General features: G+C 36.9%; 1 protein-coding gene and 1 long non-coding RNA gene across 5 annotated transcripts in view; both read right to left on the bottom strand.

Moving 5' to 3' along the window:
- LOC137487628 (uncharacterized) overlaps nucleotides 1–21,291 on the bottom strand; it is a 545,963-nt gene that overhangs the window by 264,997 nt on the left and 259,675 nt on the right. The window lies entirely within an intron of this gene.
- cdhr2 (cadherin related family member 2) overlaps nucleotides 1–21,291 on the bottom strand; it is a 53,094-nt gene that overhangs the window by 3,722 nt on the left and 28,081 nt on the right. For all 4 annotated transcript variants that reach the window (XR_012390011.1, XM_017359165.4, XM_073922318.1 and 1 more), the window contains exons 16-29: nucleotides 18,977–19,220; nucleotides 17,635–17,883; nucleotides 16,226–16,298; nucleotides 15,561–16,145; nucleotides 13,577–13,648; nucleotides 11,747–11,796; nucleotides 11,211–11,371; nucleotides 10,734–10,827; nucleotides 9,087–9,175; nucleotides 8,456–8,524; nucleotides 7,257–7,404; nucleotides 4,167–4,288; nucleotides 2,807–2,920; nucleotides 2,476–2,559 (exon numbers count right to left, since the gene is read on the bottom strand). Coding sequence is in view for 3 of the 4 variants with exons in the window: in XM_017359165.4 (XP_017214654.3) it covers nucleotides 2,476–2,559; nucleotides 2,807–2,920; nucleotides 4,167–4,288; nucleotides 7,257–7,404; nucleotides 8,456–8,524; nucleotides 9,087–9,175; nucleotides 10,734–10,827; nucleotides 11,211–11,371; nucleotides 11,747–11,796; nucleotides 13,577–13,648; nucleotides 15,561–16,145; nucleotides 16,226–16,298; nucleotides 17,635–17,883; nucleotides 18,977–19,220 (2,154 nt within the window). In the remaining variant the exon portion in view is untranslated. The remainder of the gene's footprint in view (nucleotides 1–2,475; nucleotides 2,560–2,806; nucleotides 2,921–4,166; nucleotides 4,289–7,256; nucleotides 7,405–8,455; nucleotides 8,525–9,086; nucleotides 9,176–10,733; nucleotides 10,828–11,210; nucleotides 11,372–11,746; nucleotides 11,797–13,576; nucleotides 13,649–15,560; nucleotides 16,146–16,225; nucleotides 16,299–17,634; nucleotides 17,884–18,976; nucleotides 19,221–21,291) is intronic.

Below are 21,291 nucleotides of genomic sequence, written 5' to 3' on the forward strand. Positions count from 1 at the left end.
CACAAATACAAAGTCAGAAACACACAAAGCAAATCTACTGAAGACACACAAGACATTATGAAAAACAAGTTACCAGGAGAGAAAATTTCCACCAGTTATGCAGCTTGAAAGAAATCCATAAAATCATAATGTTTCATTTGCTGTACTTTAGGGTGATTATGATATATTAGAATTAATATATATTACATACACACACACACACACATATATATATATATATATATATATATATATATATATATATATATATATATATATATATATATATATATATATATATATATATATATATATACATACACACACACACACACACACACACACACATATACATATTTACATACATACATATATGCATAATAATGTTTTTTTATAATATGTCATAATCATATGATATATTAGAATAAATGTATTCTAATATATTACAATATCATAATTATTATATATATATATTTATAATTATTATTATATATATATATATATATATACATGCACACATTAAATATACATTAGTTTAGTCAGTACTGAAGCCAAAACATGAGCTCATCTGACAAAATAACTGAAGAACACAGTCCAAATTACTGCATCCAAATTAATATGTTGGGGAAAAATATTAAATGCCATTTAATAAAATCAATAAAAAAAGTAAAAAAAAAACATCAAATTTAGTTGAAATATTTTTTTTCAATAACTTAATCCAATTTAAATGTATTATTTTTCTATTCCTGAAGATGTTTGGGAACCAAACTCTTATTTTAATGCATATAACTGTTTAAGAAAATGGTTCTGTTTAAATGCACCAAAAATTAGTGGCTAAATTCACTGAGAAAGACATAAAATTAGTGATTTTGAAAAGTGTGTACTTGTTTATGCTGAGCACTGTATGTAGAATTGCTGATTTCCCAATTTAAACTGTTAACAGAGAACAAATATCACCGGTCATTTCAACTAGTGTTATGATTTCTGAGTTACAAAGAATGAACAGACTCAGAACTACTAGGAGAACAGTTTAGTTCAAATACGAACACTGATTTTTTTTCCTCTCTTTTCACTGATTAAAGTTATATTTAAATCATGAATTTAAAGCATGATGCTCCAAATGAAGCTGAAAAGCATCTGCTAAAATGCTTTAATGTAAAAATAAAGCTTGAAGCAATTACATAATGTACACATTACATAATATCAGTGTGTTTACAGTATTATTGATTGTAAAATGCAGCCTTGATGTCATTTCTATCACAATCATACAACATTTTTACTAATCTACAAACTGTAATACAGTGGTGCTTGCTCTTATAATACTTTAACAGCCCAATTAATAAGGTAATGGGTAATTAAGTGCAAACTGAATGAAAATGGCTAGATTAAAGCCTCTTTTTGCAAGATGCAGGGCTTTATTTGTGCCAAAACACTCCGGATCCGGCACCTCTGAAATCTGATTCCGCACCTTATTTTACTGATCCCCCTCCTTAACCGTCCTTCTCCCTTGTCTGCTGTTTACTTTTACTTTGTTCCGCGGCTTCGCAACCCTCTTCACTTTCGTCCTCGACAATCCAATCCCGCTCACTTTTGTCTGTGACACCCCTCCGCCATCCACACTACCACCAACCCCCCCGCTGTACCCCTTTTGTGCGGGTGACATGCCGATTCCGTTACACCAATCTGTTCCATGACCTCACATTTACAAATGAAGCACTGGCAAGATGCAAATTAAGTCTGATGTCTCTAGAGTGTATGTATGACGTTTAGGCTTAAACTACCACACAAATATAATATCGAATATATATATATATATATATATATATATATATATATATATATATATATATATATATATATATATATATATATATATATATATATATATAATTTTTTTTAAATATATAAATCTCTCTGAAACTGACCTTTTTAGGCTTTAATCCAAATTGTACAATTTTGGTTGACTTTAAATTCAAATGAGATTTTGAAAAGAGGGTGGAGCTACAAACGTCTATGCGTCACCATTGCAGCAGATTCAAAATAGCAATAACTCCCCTCAGAAGACATCTATAATGCTCTAAATTTATTATCTTCTTAGTCTATGCTGACATTATCTTCAGCAGCTCAAACACTCTTATAGCTAATGGACAGACAGCGGCTTTTCACTGCTGTTTATGCTAATGAGGAAGAGATTGTCACTAGTGGGCGGGGCTTTCCCCTTTGATGTCATGTACAAAGGGAGAATGTCAATCAAAGTGTTTCTGCAGACTGTCTTTATCAAGTCTGATACCTTTTTACCATTAGAAGCTGGATATATTCACACACTGCTGCCTCACAACTGCGTTTAAACCCCTTATAAAGTGATTTTTGAATAATAGGTCTCCTCTAATGGACTTGTTCAACAATGAAAGCATTTTTCTCTTCTCTCTTTTTTTAATGCATTCAAAGCAATCTCCAGCTCTGATGTCTATGGTGTGTGCTGTAAAGATGCTGTACCTCTCTCTGTCTGCGCTGGATCCGTCTTCATCAAAGCCCAGGTCTGTGGCCGTATCAATATTCATATTCAGCACTGGGTTTGCTCTGTGGATCAAATCAGACAGAATCACTCACTTTCCATAGCACACAGTGTTTCATTTATTTTCTGGGGTCTGATTTAAAAACTTTGTGTAGAAACTAGGGTTGGGCGATGTTGACCAATTTGGCATCGTACGATGTCTAATGTGAAACATTGCGATGGACGATGGCAAAAAGCCAATAGTTAGCTTTATTATCTTAAGATAAAGTCATCTCTTAGATTTTAGCGGAAAAGTGAATTTCAGTTTCTCACCCTTCTTTGGTGTATTTGTTGGTTCCAGGAACGACGGGTCCGCTCTTCTGGTTCTGGATGACCACCGTGGCTGCAGAGTTCATGGCTTTGGAGGCTTTCAGTTTCCTCTTGTAGCTGAAGTGGGGAGAAAGAGGTGGAAATTCAGCAGAGAAGGTGTGTGATTGTGTACATGTGTGTGTGAATGCACTGGGTAGTTATTAAAAATTTGTTGTTAGTAATATCTTTTATGGACTATTCACACAGAAAGTGGCTTTGCATCTTAAAAAAACTAGTGATTGGAGAAACTACGCTTTTTGATGCGTTAAAACAATTGAACCAATCACCTCACAAAATGATTCAAAGTTTCGAAGTGTTTAAAAAAGCAAATGCTAGGGACACCTGCTGGTCAAAACGGTGTAAATGCTACCAAATCTCAGGCAAAACATCCATTAGAACTGACTTTTTCAAACATATTGTGAAGATCGGTATTGGCCGATAACCACATTCATGACTCGATCGGTACTCGCCAATCTCATGAACCGATCGCAGGTCACACAGCTGTCAAGTGAGTTTTTACGAAGAAAAACAATGGAAAAGCAGCACATGGAATGGAAACACTTGTTCAGTGTGATCGGCCCCTCAGATTACACACATATGAAATTATATGAAATTATAATTATATATTAAATTAATTAAATTATAATTATATTATAATTATATTATAATATATATATATTAAAATATATGAAATTGTAATCTGATTACTTTTGGATTACATTTAGATTACTTTTGTGCTAACCTTTATTTGATATCACATATTGAAGTAGGATAATCTACTTGTACTGATAGTTTTGACAGAAAGACAAGAAACAAGGGCCTTAACAGCTTCATCCGATTGTTATTTTTGGTATAGCACCTCTAAATTTTGAAGGAAACTCGATTTTTTTATTTTGTGATATGAAACTTAAATTTAAAGAACAGCTTGATTAGATGTAATACTTTGATTTTATTGCCATTTTTAGATTCCACATAATTTATATTATTTAAAAAATGTTATGTAAAATAAAACTTTAGTACTGTACATTTGCTTTAGAATTTAAGAAATATAGTTTTTGCACTTTATTTGAATGTAGTGATAATCTGCTGACTTTTCCTCAAAATCCATTTTGTTTTTGTTTTGTTTTTTGCATTCAATTGTTTTCTGTTTCAGTTTTCTGTGTTCCATTTTAATAGTTAAATGAAATTTTAGTAATCAAAAAACTGCAAGGCTGAACTCGCTGTAAAAACAATTGTTTTAGAAATCATGTCTTCAAGTTAAAAAAATTCAAGAAACAGGATCAGAGATCAGTGCAAGCAGAAAGAGTAATTCAATAGTTCTTACTTTCTTCTGATGCACACCAGCGATGTGGTCATCACAACTAGAACGATGGCCAGCGCGGCCATCAGACCGATCATGATGTACACCTCAGTCTTCACACCAGTCGGATCATTACCAGTTGTCGACTGTTAAAAAAATAAATAAATACATTTAATGTGGTGAAAATAATATTTTGATAGTCATGCTTGATCAATTTTCATTTACGTTCTGTTGCTTAACTTCATCCCTTCATCAGTAGCAAGGACTGTCGTCCATGCACATCTCTTTATGCATTGACTACTGTAATGTACTTTTCATTGGTCTGCCTGTCAGCCTCATCTCCAGATTACAATCAAAAATCTGCGGCTAGAATACTCACTCATACCAAATGTTCTGCTCATATAACCCCAATCTTGTATGACCTCCATTGGCTCCCAGTTGCATACCGTATTAAATTCAAAATTCTCCTCCTTGCATTTAGATCAATGACTGTAAAAAATATGGACGACGCGACAGCCCCTTTTCCCATTGAACGCCTTGAGGGCAAAACGCCTGCTTGACGGACACAAACTGTCGCAAAAGACTGCTGAAATTGGAGCCTTGACATGCGCAGAAGGACTGTCTGATGGAGCCAGAGGAGGAGCCGCGAAAATGAGCGGAGTCGAGCTTCCAACCAAACGCTTTATGTAAACGTTAACGTTAACAAATATGAGGGTTAACAAATATTTTTGGCTCAATTGACTCGGGCTGGAATCAGGCAGTGAGTCCAGGCATCCGGAGTAGGTCCAGCAGAGGTAGTCAGTCTGAGCTCTGAGGGGTACGTTAAGTCTCCGGCAGGCGAGAATCTAGCCGAACTGGTCCGAGTGTATTTTGCTATCTGGGTGGTTAGGCGTGTATCAGCAAACTAATAAAGCCCGAAAAAAGCCCTGACCTTAGCGAATAAACAGTGTTCCACCAGATCATGTATGTCAGAAACTGTAGTTTACTGCTGAACTCATTTTGTCATGGTAAAATAACACAGAAATCGAATAATAACATTTCAGTCTCCTGCCGAAGCTCAGAAGCGCTGCTTTGAGAAACTGTCAATCACAGCTGTCAATCACGATGACACGCCCAGCATTAAATTACTGCTAAAAACAAACTGTTTACAAAAATGAAGATCTGCACCTATTTCAGCACAATAACCAGTGCCTTAATCCACCAGAACCATCTTTCGGGACATTTTATTGCAAGTGTAATATTTTTTTTTATTTGGGCTCAAGTCTCCTTCATTAACACGGAGGAGGCGGGCTTTATGACTTGTACTGCAGCCAGCCCCCAGGGGGCGATCTAACGGCCGAGACCTTCACTCAAACGCAGGCTTGCGGCACACTTGATTTAGATCTTTAAATAACCTAGCTCCCTCTTATCTCTGCAACATGCTTCTCCCCTACATCCCTACTTGCTCATTACGTTCCTCTGACTCTGGCCTTCTAACTGTCTCTCGTTACCACCTCTGCATCGGGAGATCATTTAGTGTTATTGCACCCAAACTCTGGAACTCTCTACCACGTTCACTCCATGCTGCTAATAATATCCCAGAATTAAAATCTTTACTTAAACCTCACTTGTTTTCTCAATGTTACACTTCTGATCTAACAAACTGACCACTTCATTTGATCCACCTGCACTCTGCTCACTTGTCTCTTTGGTCTTGTTTTGTGTTTCCAAAATGTTGTTTGTGAACCTAATGTTGTTTCTACTTGATTATTGTTTCTTTCAATGTTTCCTTGCATCTCTTTTCTTTACATTCATTGTAAAGAGTCCTTGAGCTCTGGAAAGGCGCTTTCTAAAAAAAAAATGTATTATTTTTAGGGCTGTCAAATGATTTTAAAAAAATTAACGTAATTACACTTTTTTTTGTAATTAATCATGATTAAACACGAAACGCTGTATTTATTACAAAAAATAAAAACACAGGCATGTAAGTGCCATTTGAATTTCGAAACAACCAATGCCAATAACAAACTAAAATGATTTCCATGTTGGCTTCTAAGGTGACTACAAACACACACAGGCAACGCACGCATTATAGCGCACCCGATGAGCGAGGGATCCCTTCAGATTCATCAACAGGCATGATCGCATTCATCAAATTTGCTTAAACTAAAACTATGGCTGTATTTTACAAGCAAGGACTCTGAAACAGCAACGTGAAGCAGACGCTTTACAAAAGTTGTGTGGAGGGGGCAAACACGTCAAACTTATGAAATGTGAGGGCTCATGGAAGCAGCTTTAAGGTAGAGAATATGGATGTCTTTGACAGCTTGCGACTTCATCTGCCATTTTCACTGAGTACATTTACATAGACACCAATACTCCGCTTTTATGATTAAGATAATACTGATTAAGAGTCTACCATGTAAACAGCGATTTTTGATTACCTTTAAGGATCACGCGAGTCCCGAAATGCGGAGGCTTTTCTTTTTGTTCGCCATGCGGTATCAAATTCCATTAAAACATCCTGAATGAAAATATGCTGAATGAGAGTGAACTGCTGAACTGCAGGCAAAGTCTAAAGATTAAAAACGAAACACCCGAAATTGCATGAAGCTCTGAAGGAAACGCAGGATAGCCTGGTTAATCGACTTTCCTTCTAAAAGCGCTTCCTTGGTCTTATTCAAATTTATTTGCATGTTAAACACACGCAGGACCAGAGCAAACTGAACTGGCGCTCTAGGCAAACGGCAATCACGCCGCCCTCAACCAGAAAGTGACCGGTTCGCGGATGAAAGTAAGGAGTGTGAGGAGGGGGGGGGGGGGGGGGTAGCGGATGAAAGTGAGGACCGGGGAGTTCGCTTACTATGCAAGCGCCGGCCCTGAACACACGTCAGCCACGACAGAAAAATAAAAAAGCACTGCAACTGCGTTATTTGCGTTATTTATTTTTTACACGCTTAATAGTTTAAATTAATCACATGCATTAACGCGCTAATTTTGCCAGCCCTAATAATAATTATTATTACTATTATATAATACCAAATACATAATAAAAGCTTCAACAGTTATTCGCAACAAGAAAATTTGATACCATCAGAAGCCTAGAAAATTATAAGATGTGCATTGTTTGCTTACAATGCCAGTGAATCCAAGCTGTCCTAGCTGCTGTCCAAACTCCTTATAGACCTCTTCAGAGTTGAGGATGGAGGTCACTGCGTCATAATCCAGCGCCGAGCCGTTCGGGAACACAAAATAGGCCTCTAGAATCGTCTTTTCTTCGGCTCTGCAAAATGAACAAACAATTCTGCTTTTACTGGATGTTTCTTTTTTACATGCAGTATTAATTCATAGTTTGAATCTGCATTTTCATATTTTAATTTTTCATCAGACTTTTAGTCTTTAGTCTACTTTTTTAGTTTTATGCTGCTTTATGTTTTCATTTTGATTAGTTTTATTTTATGATTTGAACTTTAACTTTATTGCTGTTAGTTGCCATGCAAACATTTCTTATTATTGTTTAAGTTTTAAATAAGCTTTTCATTCATTTTCTTTCCGGCGTAGTCCCTTTATTAATCTGGGGTCGCCACAGCAGAATGAACCGCCAACTTCAAGCTCTTCATCTATTATTTATATTTTATTTTCAGTTATTACTTAATAATTTACCACGATCGCCTCACAGCAAGAAGGTCACTGGTTCGAGCCTCAGCTGGGTCAGTTGCCATTTCTGTGTGTAGTTTGCATGTTCTCCCCGTGTTGGCGTAAGTTTGCTCCAACCGGTTTTCCCCCACAGTCCAAAGACATGTGGTAGGTGAATTGGGTAGCTACATTTTCCGTAGTGAATGGGTGTGTATGGATGTTTCCCAGTGATGGGTTGCAGTTGGAAGGGCATCCGCTGCGTAAAACGTATGCTGGATGAGTTGGCGGTTCATTCTGCTGTGGCAACTCCAGATTAATAAATGGACTACGTCAAAAAGAAAATGAACGAATGATTAATAATTTCAAGTCTTTTGTTTATTCATTCATTCATTCATTTATTTTCGGCTTAATGATTCCTTAATGGCAAATTAATGCAATTTATAAAACCTTATTTTTTTAATGGAATCATTTAATAGTGAAAGACTGCTTATATAATTTTTTTTTTTTTTAAACTTACCAGAATAGTCTTATGATTATAGTAGCACTGTCAAAAAATAAATAAATCTACAGGACACCAAGTGCTAAAAATGACCTGTTTTCTACATTATTTTATGATATAAACGCCCCCTGCTGGATCACATGATCACAGCACAGGAACAAACTCTTGAGTTCAGTGTGTTTTTTTTCTCCAGTCTTACCGCTGATTCCCCGAATCGCTGAACACGTTAAAGATTTCCACCATTGCTTTTGTGGCACTTTGCAGAATCCTGTAAGAGAAATATCACACGTTTACTCTAATGAAATAAAACATAACCATGAATCAGATTCATCAGCAACTCCTCCAAAAACACCAGTACATTGAGGAGTGCATTCAAGATGGAAAATATGCACTAGTCCTCTATGGGTCTTTTGTTTGTCTTCTATTGGTAAAAAAAAAAAATAATAATAATTTTCTATTGAATATATCCCAATACACCGTAAAAACCAGTATTGATTTTATTTATTAATATTTGATTGTTTGTACTCTTTAAAAGGTATTTGTAGTGAAAACCAGTGTTAAATATCTCTACATGAGGACAGGGGAATAAATCTCAGTCGATGCATAAAAACAAAGTAACTGCCGATTTTTTTTTTTTTTTTTTTTTTTTTTTGTTCTTGGATATGAAAGTTTATCCATTTGTTTAATAGTTGCTTAAAAAATGAATCTGATTACATAACATGTTACTTGTAATGCATCACACACACTGCTCCCCAACACTGGTTGAAAACATTGCAATCTTCTATGATGATTTCTGTAGATTTAGTTTTGTTTTAACTGTGATTTCTTACCCTCTGACCTGAGGCAACGCCTCGTTTACTTCAGCAACAGTCCTATCAAACCTGAGACTGACCCTGAAGGAGCTGTCCACTGTCAGGAGCTGCAAAACAATGCAGTAGAGAATGAGCAAAACAATCCTGAATGAGTGAGTGAGTGATTAAACTAAGGGTGCGTTCACACCTGTGAATCGATTCAGTTGTTCCGAAACAGAGATTACAATTGTTACATTGTTGCTCTTTGCTGTTGGAGCGGTTCGCTTTCACACTGCAAAGTTTCTAATCGGACCAAAAGAGCTTAAACAAGTCACGTGCGAGTAAACTCTCCTCACATTGGTCAGAGTGTCAGGGTTTATTTTGCAGCGTCCCGCTCAGCTGTCAGGAGAAGTGGTGGTTTGGGGGTGATTGACAGGGTGCGTGCGCGATGTGTCTGAGGAGAGATGCGGAGGGGAGGGGTGAGAAGGGTGCGCGACGATGCCTATTTGAGGACATGTAGGGAGACGCGAGATTACCGGGAGATCATCACTCGTTTGCGGGCATCCGGAGACTCGCGAAACTTCCCACCCCAATCATAATTCTCTCTTCATATAGCCGTATATGCCTATTACATATCCATAAAACACAGTGATACAACCGCGCTCGGATCGGATCGCTTTCTCACTACAATCGAACCGCTCCAGGGTTCGTTTCAATCGAGCCGAGACCACCTCATTCAAGCGATCTCGGAGCGATTACTTTGGCGCGGAACAGAGCGCGATTACCCTGTTCACATATGCCAATCGAACCGCGCTAACTGGGCAAACGAGATACGTTCCGAAACAAAAGTGTAGGTGTGAAAGCACCCTAAGTGGAAGATTTAGGGAGTAAATTAATGAATAACTGAGTGAGTGAGGGAACTGAGTGAGTGAGTGAACGAGTGAGTGAATGAATAAATGATTGACTGAGTGAATGAACTGAGTAATTGGTTGAACTAAGTGAACAATTGAGTGACTGAGTGAGTGACCTGAGTAAGTGAATGAACGAATGAGTGGGTGAACGAGTGAGTGAGTTGACAAATGAACAGGTGAGTGCCTGAATGAGTGAGTGAGCGAACGAACGAACGAGTGTGTGAGCAAATGAATTAATGAGTGAGTAAATGAATTAATGAGTGAGTGAAAGAATAAGTGAATGAATTAATAAATAAGTAAATGAATGAGTGAGTGAAAGAATAAGTGAGTGAATTAATGAATGAGTGAAAGAATGAGGGAGTGAATGAATGAGTGAAGGAATGAGGGAGCAAATCAATGAGTGAAATAATGAGGGAGAAAATGTAATGAATGGGTGAGTGTACGAATGAGAGGGTAAGTGAATGAGTGGGTGAACGAGTGAGTGAATGGATGAATGGGTGCCTGAATAAGTGAACGAATGAGTGAGGGAATGAATAAATGAGTGAGTGAGTAAATGAATGAGTGAAAGAATAAGTGAGTAAATTAATGAATGAGTGAAAGAATGAGGGAGGGAGTGAGTTATTTAATTTATGAGTGAGTCAGGGAATGAGTGAGTGAATGAATTGAGTGAGGGAATAATTGAGTGGAAAAAGTGGGTGAATGAATTAATGAGTGAGTCAATGGGTGAGTGAGTGAGTGAGTGAATGAATGATCTTTAATGATGGAAATGCTTTACCTCGACCACACCTGTGGTGCTGAGTTTACCATTAACCGCCTCCACCTCCACCATGAACTTTCCTCTTTTATTATTATCCATTGCCTTCTGAGACCTGGAAATTACAAAGAGGTTGGAGACAAGAATCTTAGCCCTCCCATGAAATGTAAAGTCTTTTTCAAAGATTTCCCAAGTGCTGTTTAACAGAGAGATTTTTTAAACATATATAAAAACATGTACCATAATACCCTAATACACAGTGAACAGATTTAATGAATTGTGCACCTTTTGAGACACAACTTTTGTCTTTTAATCACACGTGAATGTGTTTAATAACATGAACAAACAATGAACGAAACATTTATTGCGGTATTTATTCATCTTTGTTAATATTAGTTATTGAAAATAAAGTCATTCATAGTTCATGTTAACTCACGGAGCATGTTGGAAGTTTTCTCATCGCACCACATGATTTAAAAATTGAATAGCTTTTCTCACCGTATGTATGCAGTGTATCTTCCTTCGGCATCTTCCTGATCAAAGTTATCAGCGTAGAGAAATAGACTCTCAGTTGTATTCCCTTCACTGCCGATAAAGGTAATTTTGTTGACTTGAAATTTAGTTTTTTTGTTGTTATCTGCTGTGTCTCTGTCAGTGGCCTTTAAAGGGGGAAAATTAATACACAAATTAATAAATACTATTTACTGACATTTAAAAAAATACATAAGTTGATTCAAGCATATTATAGTATAAGAAATAACAATTTTTTGTGACTTGTTTATTCAAAATGATCAGCATGAATGTGCAATGTACTTTGAAAAAATACAATCAATTAATAACTAATTTTAAAGACGTTGTGACATAGTTTACCGTCCAAAAATGGACTACAATGACAGATCATGAACAGTTATAACAGATAAACGAACTAATAATTGAACAACAAATTAGTAAGTAAATAAAATAAAAAAATAGCAAAATTATCCAGATTATGGATTTTCAAAAATAAGCAAATTATACAGAAATATAACACTTACATAAGCTCTGGCAACAGATGTGCCGGTGTCGACTTTTTCAATCACCACGACTAGAGGAACAGATATATAGATATTGAAAAATACAGATACAATTGAAACTAGAAGTTTACATAAACTCTAAAAAAAAAAAAAAAAAAGAAGGAACATAACCATTTAAAAAAAAATGTCTGCTGGTAAATCGTCCTAAACGTTTACTATTTTAGGTGCATCACATTACCTAAATGATTACATTTGCTAAATGCCAGAATAATGAGGGATTTTTTTTTTTTTTTTGAGAATTTTTTATTAATTTCTAGACAAGTCAAGTTTACACACATTTCCTTGCTATTTTTTAGCTTTGCTTTTAAACTGTATAACTTTGGTCAATGTTTTGGGTCTCCTTCCACAAGCTTCTCACAATAGTTTGCAGGAATTTTGGCCCATTCCTCCTGACAGAATTGGTGCAGCTGAGTCAGATTTGTTGGCCTGTCTTGCTCGCACAAGTTTTTTCAACTTTTTTAACATGTTTTCTATAGGATTGAGATCAGGGCTTTGTGATGGCCACTCCAAAACATTCACTCAGTTGTCCTTAAAGCACATTTATACTAATTTGGCAGTGTGCTTGCGGTCATGGTCTGTTTGGAAGACCTATTTGTGGCTAAGTTTTAATTTCCTCCCTGATGTCTTAAAATGTTGCTTCAGTATTTCTACATGCTGTTCTTTCTTCATGCTCCCATCTATGCTGTGAAATGGACCAGTCCCTTCTGCAGCAAAACAGCCCCACAACATGATGCTGCCGCACCCATACTTCACAGTTGGGATGGTGTTCCTAAGCTTTCCCCTTTGTCCTCCAAATGTAACACTGGTCATTATGGTCAAACAGTTCCATCTTAGTTCCATCAGACCACAGCACATGTCTGCAAATATGAGACTTTTTCCCAGTGTCATTCAGCAAATTGTAATCTGGCTTTGTTGTTGATTCTGGCTTGTTGATTTTTCTATGTTGTCACACAAGGAAGCAGTGTGTTTGAGCTTTTCCTTCAATACTATTCTACAGTTGTGCCTCACATTAACTCAAATGTTGTCATTTAGCCAATCAGAAACTTCCAAAACCCTGACAACATCATCAGAGGAAGAATAATCTTATTGTATGTAAACTTGACTTTCAAGAAAAGTTATAACAATTTCTCTAAAAATATCTTACTCATTATTCTGCTATTAAGCAGAACAGAAAATAATTTGATAATCCAAACGTACCCAAAAGAGAAAAAGATAAGTCACATTAATGTCTGACTTTTTAAAAATTGTTTTGTGCCTTTTTTTATACAGTGTAAACTTCTGCTTTCAGCTCTATATGTATGTTTTATTCACTTTAAACCAAGGTCAAGATTAGGGCTGCACAACATCTCGTTTGGGCATCGATATCGCTGTGTGTATCCGCAATAGTCACATTGCAGGATTAGATTATTTATTTAAGATTAGAATATAAAGATATTATTTTAAATAATTTGTACAATGATGACCATGTTATTTTGGCTTTGATTGTTCAATTTCTACACCTGAATACTGGTGGAATACTGGTCTCCAGAAAACCATGAAGCGCTAAATATCTAACTTTCATTTTGCCCTTGTCGGATTTTATAATGCTTCATAGAAAAAAACTTGATCATCTCAATCTATGCAATATAAGGAAATCTTTTCAAACAGCTATTATATCAGGTGAAATTACATTCATATCACAATATATGTTGCAGAAAAACTAAATATCGCAACGTTAAGATTTTTCCAATATCGTGCAGCCCTATAGTCAAGATAATGGTCGTTTCTTTTTAATGTTTGATATCTGTTTACCGTAGAAGTCTTGCAGGAAGACAAACTCAGGCGCGTTGTCATTGATATCCACAATATTAATAGTGACGACTCCTGCAAACAAGCCAACAATATTTTATTAATATCTAAAGACAATAATCATTGTAAGGGGACTGGTCATTGTGAGAAGAGACAAAAAAATATGTAAGATTTCAGTAATCCATTAAACTCAACAACTTATTTAACAAAATGAATAGCTTAAGTGCTGCATTTTTCCCAGTTTGTTTTTTCTAATTCAGTGGAACAAACTGAATTAGTCGTTAAAATTCATCAATGTAACTATCAAATATCTTCATTACAGCATCATTAATATTTAAAGACATTTAATTACATTTTAATGACAACTTCAATTTGTACCGCTGTAGTTGAGGTCAATATTAAAGGTGCTGTTATAAAACTCCTGACACAATTATTATGGCCTCATTATAATCATGTTTATGACAGATTTATGACAAGTTATGTTGTCTTGGTAATGTCAACTTGCAAAAACAGGTTATGATGTATTTGCGGTAATACTTTAGTTTAAGTCACAACTCATGCTATTAACTACTGGTTTCTTATCTGCCTATTACTAAGATGTTAACTGTTCATTAATTGTAAACTATCACTTTCAAAGTATGACCTTATTTAATTCACTCATTTATTTTCCTTCGGCTTAGTGCCTTATTTATCACAGTGGAATGAACCACCAACCACCATCTGGCATAGGTTTCATGCAGCAGATGCCCTTCCAGATGCAACCCAGCACTGGGAAACATCCAAACACACTCGTTTACACACACACATAGACTACCGCCAATTTAGTTTATTCAATTCCTCTATAGTGCATATGTTTGCACTGTGGAGGAAACCGGAAGAAACACACGGAGAGAACATGCAAACTCCACACAGAACTGCCATCTAGCCCAGCCAGGACTTAAACCAGTGACCTTCTTGCTGTGAGGTGGCAGAGCTAACCACTGAGCCACCTATGACTTTATTTTACATCCCTAAATCTAACCTGAACCTAAACTTCTACCTTACTAACTAATAATAAACAGCTAATTAGTAGTTTATTAAGCTAGTAGTGTTAGTTAATGGGTTGTTAATACCCTGAATTGTGACTTGAAGTGGTACAGTATTTGTTCGTCAAGTTGTCAAAGACATGTCAAACAATGTCATCTTTGCATTTGATATGACATAACTGAACTTTCAAGAGTTCACACTTAGCTGATAATTGATTATAAAGCTTGTTTGGCATGCTGTCCCGTCCCGGGAGAAAGCCCTGAGCTCTTAAGATACTGGAGCCCGGGGCTCCCTCCTGTTTGCAAGACGGGAGAAGAGTTTGAGCTCTGATAGATCTCGAGAACTCCCCTGCTGTAGTAACTAATGAACAGATAGTGATCGCTCTTAAGAGATAACTACTTACAGGAGCATGTCTATGGTGCTGATTTGGATTAGTCAGTTAACTTGAGGTGCATGTTTTTGGACGGTGGGAGGAAATCGGGGAACCCGGGGGAAACCCACGTGAGCACTGGGAGAACATGTAAACTCTGCACAGAAATGTCGGCTGGCTTGGTAAGGACTAAAACCAGTGACGTTCTTGCTGTGAGTCAACGGTGCTAACCACTGGGCCACCGTGCCACCCATCTAGTAAAGGAGGAGGCTGCAACTTATGGAAGTTAGGGTATTTATAGTGGCTTAGGAATCATCTGATTGGTGAGTTATAAACTGAATAATTAGAGGCCAGCTGCAAGCAATCATAAGCATGTGATCCTCTCGAAATTAGTTCCTAAATAAACTTCACAATGAGACTTAATAGCAGTTGAATGCATAACATGTGTCATGTCATGGTTATGAATGATTTATGACACCCTATTCAAGTAAAGTGCCATCATATTTTTATATTTTTGCATGAACTGTCACTTTAAAAGCAAAACATATTAACAAAAAACACAGGAAAGAATGAAGAATATAGGTAACGTACCTTCACTACTGTTACTCCCCACCTCGGTGTAAATATCCACCACTCGGGCTGTCAGGAACACAACGTCACATTTCTCATAGTCAATAACATACTCCGTGTTAGCTATGATGTCGCCATTGCTCTCAACGATGAACCACTCTTCCGGACACGGCCCTATTGTGCCATTGCACTGGCATTTTGTAGAAACCAACTCATAGATAAGACTGTGATTGGTGTCCACATCTTTGCCTTTGATTGTGTCCACCGGTACTGGCAAGGTGGTGTTTTCGTCCACTTTCAGAATCATGCCTGATGGAAATTCAGGTGGAGTGTCGTTTACATCCTCCACTATAATATGCACCTCAGCTACATCCGATTTCTGACCCAAGTCTGACGCCTGCACCTTCAGTGTGTATTCTTTGCGATTGCTTTCGTAGTCCAGCTCAACAGACGGATCCACTGTAATGTTGCCTCTGTATCCTTTACTGAAGGCCTCAGAATAGATTATGAAGCTTCCGAAACTACCATCGGTGATGCTGAAGAAGATGCGGTTGTTGAAGTCTGTTTGGTCGGCATCGTGAGCGTGCACAGGGCCAACGTATATACCTGAATTAGGGAAAGACATGAAGTTAGATCATGAAAAGAGAAATTTCAGCATATGAAGCGAGTTTAGAAAAAGCTCTTGCCTTTTACACTTTCCTTGACACGGAACTCATAGGGAGAAGGGTCCAGGTAGCGTGGAGCATTGTCATTGGCATCCTGAGGAAATTAATCAAAAGGAAATAGTTTCATATTATAGTAAAATCGTTGCTTATAAATAATAAATTCACACAAGTAAAATTGAGTTCATGGCAACTCTTATCTTTTACTCACACTCAAGTCAAATGGATGATATCAACTGAATATAGAATAAATAACAGATATACATAAATATATGAAATTAAAATTAAACCAGAAGACATCTGTTTCAGGAGAAAAAAAATAGAAATAAAATAAATTTATAGAACCCCTATTATGCATTATAAAAGGGTCATATTTTGGTTTTGGGTGTCTCCAACTTCAGGCTGATATGTATGCAAGGTCAAAAAACACTTTCATTGTCTTATAATATGCTTTTATTTTTACCTAATTATCCCCGAGACTCAGTTTGGACTCAAGTAATCTTAAAAGATTATTTTGTTATTCAGCATTGGAGTCTGAAGGCTTTGACCTTTCACCATGCAATAAAAGTTAAATAACTGTATCATCTGCATATTTAAAGTGTATATATATATAAGCTTTCCCAGAGATGGGTTGCGGCTGTAAGGGCATGCGCTGCGTAAAAAATGTGCTGGATAAGTTGGCGGTTCATTCCACTGTGGCGACCCCAGATTAATAAAGGGACTAAGCCGACAAGAAAATGAATGAACATTTGGCAAGCCTTCTCCTATCAGTACTATTAGTTTGCTATATATTATTTGTGACATCTTGCTCCATATATGTAATAACCATTTAAAAAGCAAAATAAACATTGGTTTTGCAGTGATGCTTGTGTAAACTACATCTCAGTCTGCATATAAACTGATTTTTCTTACCCCTAACCCTAACACTTTCATTGTCTTATAATATGCATTTATTTTTACCTAATTATCCCAGAGACTCCCTTATGATTCGTTCAGCGATTGATTTGTTCCCAAACCTCACCTTTGCGTGAGGCACTTCATCAGTTTGGACTCAAGCAATCTTAAAAGATTATTTTGTTATTCAGCATTGGAGTCTGAAAGCTTTGACCTTTCACCATGCAATAAAAGTTAAATATCTGTGCCATCTGTATATTTAAAGTGTACATAAGCTGCGTAAAAAATGTGCTGGATAAGTTGGCGATTCATTCCGCTGTGGCGACCCCAGATTAATAAAGGGACTAAGCCGACAAGAAAATGAATAAATGAATGTTTGACAAGCCTTCTCCTATCAGTACTATTGGTTTGCTATATATTATTTGTGAAATCTTGCTCCATATATGAAATAACCATTTAAAAAGCAAAATAAACATTGGTTTTGCAGTGATGCTTGTGTAAATTACATCTCAGTCTGCATATAAACTGATTTTTCTTACCCCGACACTGATGTTCACTTTGGCTGAAGAAGACAGGGATGGTGTGCCCAGATCTGACGCGATCACAATCAGCTGAATCACACCGTTCTGGCTAATATCAATTGCCTCACGGTCCAGATCACCTTTGTTTGTGAGCCAACCATGTTCCAGATCAATGCTGAAGTTACTACTGAAGCTGCTCTCCTCAGAGATGCGGTACTGGACTATGTTGTTTTGTGTATCTGGATCTGGATCATCTCTGTCTGTAGCCTATTAACACAAGTAAAACATGCATACACAGACAATCAATTGCAGAAAATTTTATTTTTATATCTACAATGACAATGAATTCTATGTGTGTATATTTGTGTTTGCGTGTGTGTGTGTGCGTGTGTGTGCATATTGGTGCGCTATACACTGTTGGACTCAACCACTTAATATATGAACCTTACACATTTATTTAGTCATTCAGTATTGGCTATCAAAGCTTTGCCCCTGGTAAAAAGCTTAAGTTAAATAAGGGTGTCACCCACATATTTAAAGTGCACTTTTTTGTGGCATGTCTTACTCTGAGCACACAATAAACGCTACTAAACCAGTAAAAAAATAGTTCACAAATCAAATTTTGTGAATCTTTGAAAATGAAGACATGGACGAGACACTAAAACTGTATAAAGTGAAAGCTTAAATATTAGGGGTGTCAAAATTTATTATTTCTTCGACCCACCGTGATGAAGACTATCCGCAAATGCTGACAGTTCAGTATTGGGTTCAGTAATATATACTATGGCGATTGAGGTGAGGGCGAGGGAATAAAATGCTCCAACTACTTAAAAGCAGAAAATTGTGCACAATTCACTAACTTTTTAAAGTAGCCTACAGCAGAACCCAGGACACACTATTTCACTGCTATGGAGAAAATAAACGCTGTAAAACTCCATCTTTTTCTCTCACTTTGGAGCTTTGAACTGCTGGCATGTTTGTAAGCTATCATTTCCTCCCCTCTCAGTTGTTTAAGTGATACTTGTGGATGAAGAGCATCATCAGTGCACCCTAATGCACAGAGATGTCGAATAAAACCAAATCAATAACAAGACAATCGTTCACACTCCTATTAAATAAATGACTTTAACTTGTTATAAGAACAATATTCTTGTACCTTCATTTATTGCAGTTTTTTGGTTTTATAAGGTTTTTTTTTGAATTTATAAAGTTTTCACTTTTTACAGTTCACTTTTTATACTCACTTTTCATACTAGTTGTTTTTTTGCTGTGTACTGAAGCATGTAGTGTTATAGTTCACCATCAGTATCATTTTTTAAACACAGAAGCCCACTTTTAGATAAATGACCTATACATTCACCTGTATTTGAATCTTGAAATCTTCATTTTCCTGTACAAAGGCCTCATAAATGTCTCTGTTCATCTCCGGAGCGTTGTCATTAATATCCAGAATTAAGATCTCCACGACTGTGGTCCCGGTGTTGTTCCCCGAGTCAAAGGCCTGCAGGGTTAATGTGTAGGATTTGGTGACTTCCCTGTCAAGTGTGTCTCCATTTGTCACGTAGATTGTTCCAGTCTTTTCATGGACACCAAACAATGACCGTCTGAATGAAGTGGGAAAAAAAGAAATAAAATATTGTTTTTATTAGCCAGTGCACCTGGAATAAAATGCGTTACTTACTTAGATTTTTTGTGAAGAAGCAATTTCTGTCTTGTTTTAATACAACACAAATCAGAAAAAGTTGGGACAAATCAGAAAATGCAAATTAAAAAGTCGTGATTTCTAAATTTACTTTGACTTGTATTTCATTGCAGACAATACAACAAACATTATTTAATGCGTTCCTCAAGAATATTTTTTTTTTTTTTTTTCAAAATAAACATGTATTCTAATTTTGGTTCATGCAACACATTTCAAACAACAGTAAAGCAGTAAAATTTACCACTTTGTAATGTTGCCATTCCATTTCACAACACTTAAAGGACGTTTAGGGACCGGAATTGACGGATTTTGTGACTATCCGATTTACATCTGTTTACATCAACTTTTAAAAGAGACTCGTATCCAATCGTCTGCATTTACATAGCACACGACAAAGGCGCAATGACCAGGAAAAAAAAGAGCGGGCGCTGACTGACAGCTGATAATTAAAGAGAGCTCTTTTCTCTATTCCTGTATGTAATCTGTTCGCAGCTTCTGACAAGCTGTTTTACTATAGTTCATGACAGAAAGCTTCTCATTTGTCCATCTTGTTTTGATATATAGGCTTTTTTAAACCTTTAGGCATCTTAATGTAACGTCCATGGCGTGATTTATGCGCGTGATGTATGCACTAGATTTATATTAGTTTATATTGGTTACGTGGCAGAATTTGCGCTCTCTCACTCTCGTTAACATGCTTAAATACCTGTGCTATATGACTATATAAAAGCTGTTTTAAGTCCTTGTGTATGAGATTTAAGGTTTGGGACTCTGCTGAATTCTGTTCTGAAAGCATCATTCGCTATTGTTTTCAAAGACGCGCGACTTGCATTGACAGGTGAAAATCCGATCTACCTGCTTACACTGCAGGCACGAGAACACAGATCCGATTCATATTGGACAAATTTCCACACATGAACAAGGCCTGAATCTGATTTGAGTACATCAGAATCCATGTGATTTGTTCCTTCTTCACACGTACACGAGCCATATCCGATCTGTGCCACATGGGAGAAAACAATCGGAATTGAGTCACTTGAACAGCGCAGTGTAAATGCGGCCCAAGTGATGAGGTGTTTCATGTGTAATTTTGTGCTACTCTTTATGCAAACAAATCTTGAGGTGGGCAACAGTATGGGTTTTTTTGTAGCATTTTGCGCTTCAAAATGCGCCACACATTCTCTATTGGATGTATGTCGGGACTGCAGGCAGGCCAGTCCAGTACCTGTGTCCTCTTCCTCCGCAGCCAGGACTTTGTAATGTGTGCAGAATGTGGTTTTGCAGTGTCATGTTGAAATATGCATGTCCATTGTTTTTAAACATTTAAATAATTTTCTCACTAAGGGTGTCACAATCCTCCAAACCCTCGATTCGATTACATTTTCGATTCTAAAGGCACGATTCGATTTTCGATTATGAATAATTAATTAATTAATGACCAATTAATTATTTGTAGCCTACCGTTTAAACTACCTGACCTGCTTGGTCTTTGTTTTACCCATAAACAAATCATACAGTAAATGAATAAAGGCAAGTTACACACATAATTACCTCCTGTCAATCACTTTTTTCAGCGGGACTCGTGAATAGGCAGTGATCTGTGTCGTTATAATGGCGTCGGTAAAAAAAGACGCACAACCAACAGGAACCAGCCAACAGTATCTGAGGTGTTCGCTAAAATGACTAAGTACAAGTGAGTGAAAGATTGAAGCAGTCCTCTGACTGCCTGGACCTGCTGTCTCGAGCGTGTACAAAGACAGTGTAAACAGGGCCTGAGTGTGTACTTTTCGCAAGCGGATTTGCAACGGGGGCGGGCGGAGGATCGCGATGCCGGTGTTGTCTATCGGACGAACCGTACGTAATACCTACATAGCAGAGCTTGCAAAACTGTGTTTTTTTGTCGACAACACGAACGTTGTCAACATCACTCACTGGAAATCCAAATGCTTACACACCGGCGACTTCATTGAAAG

This window comes from Danio rerio, chromosome 14, assembly GCF_049306965.1.
Source record: "Danio rerio strain Tuebingen ecotype United States chromosome 14, GRCz12tu, whole genome shotgun sequence".
NCBI classification, from domain to species: Eukaryota; Metazoa; Chordata; class Actinopteri; order Cypriniformes; family Danionidae; genus Danio; species Danio rerio.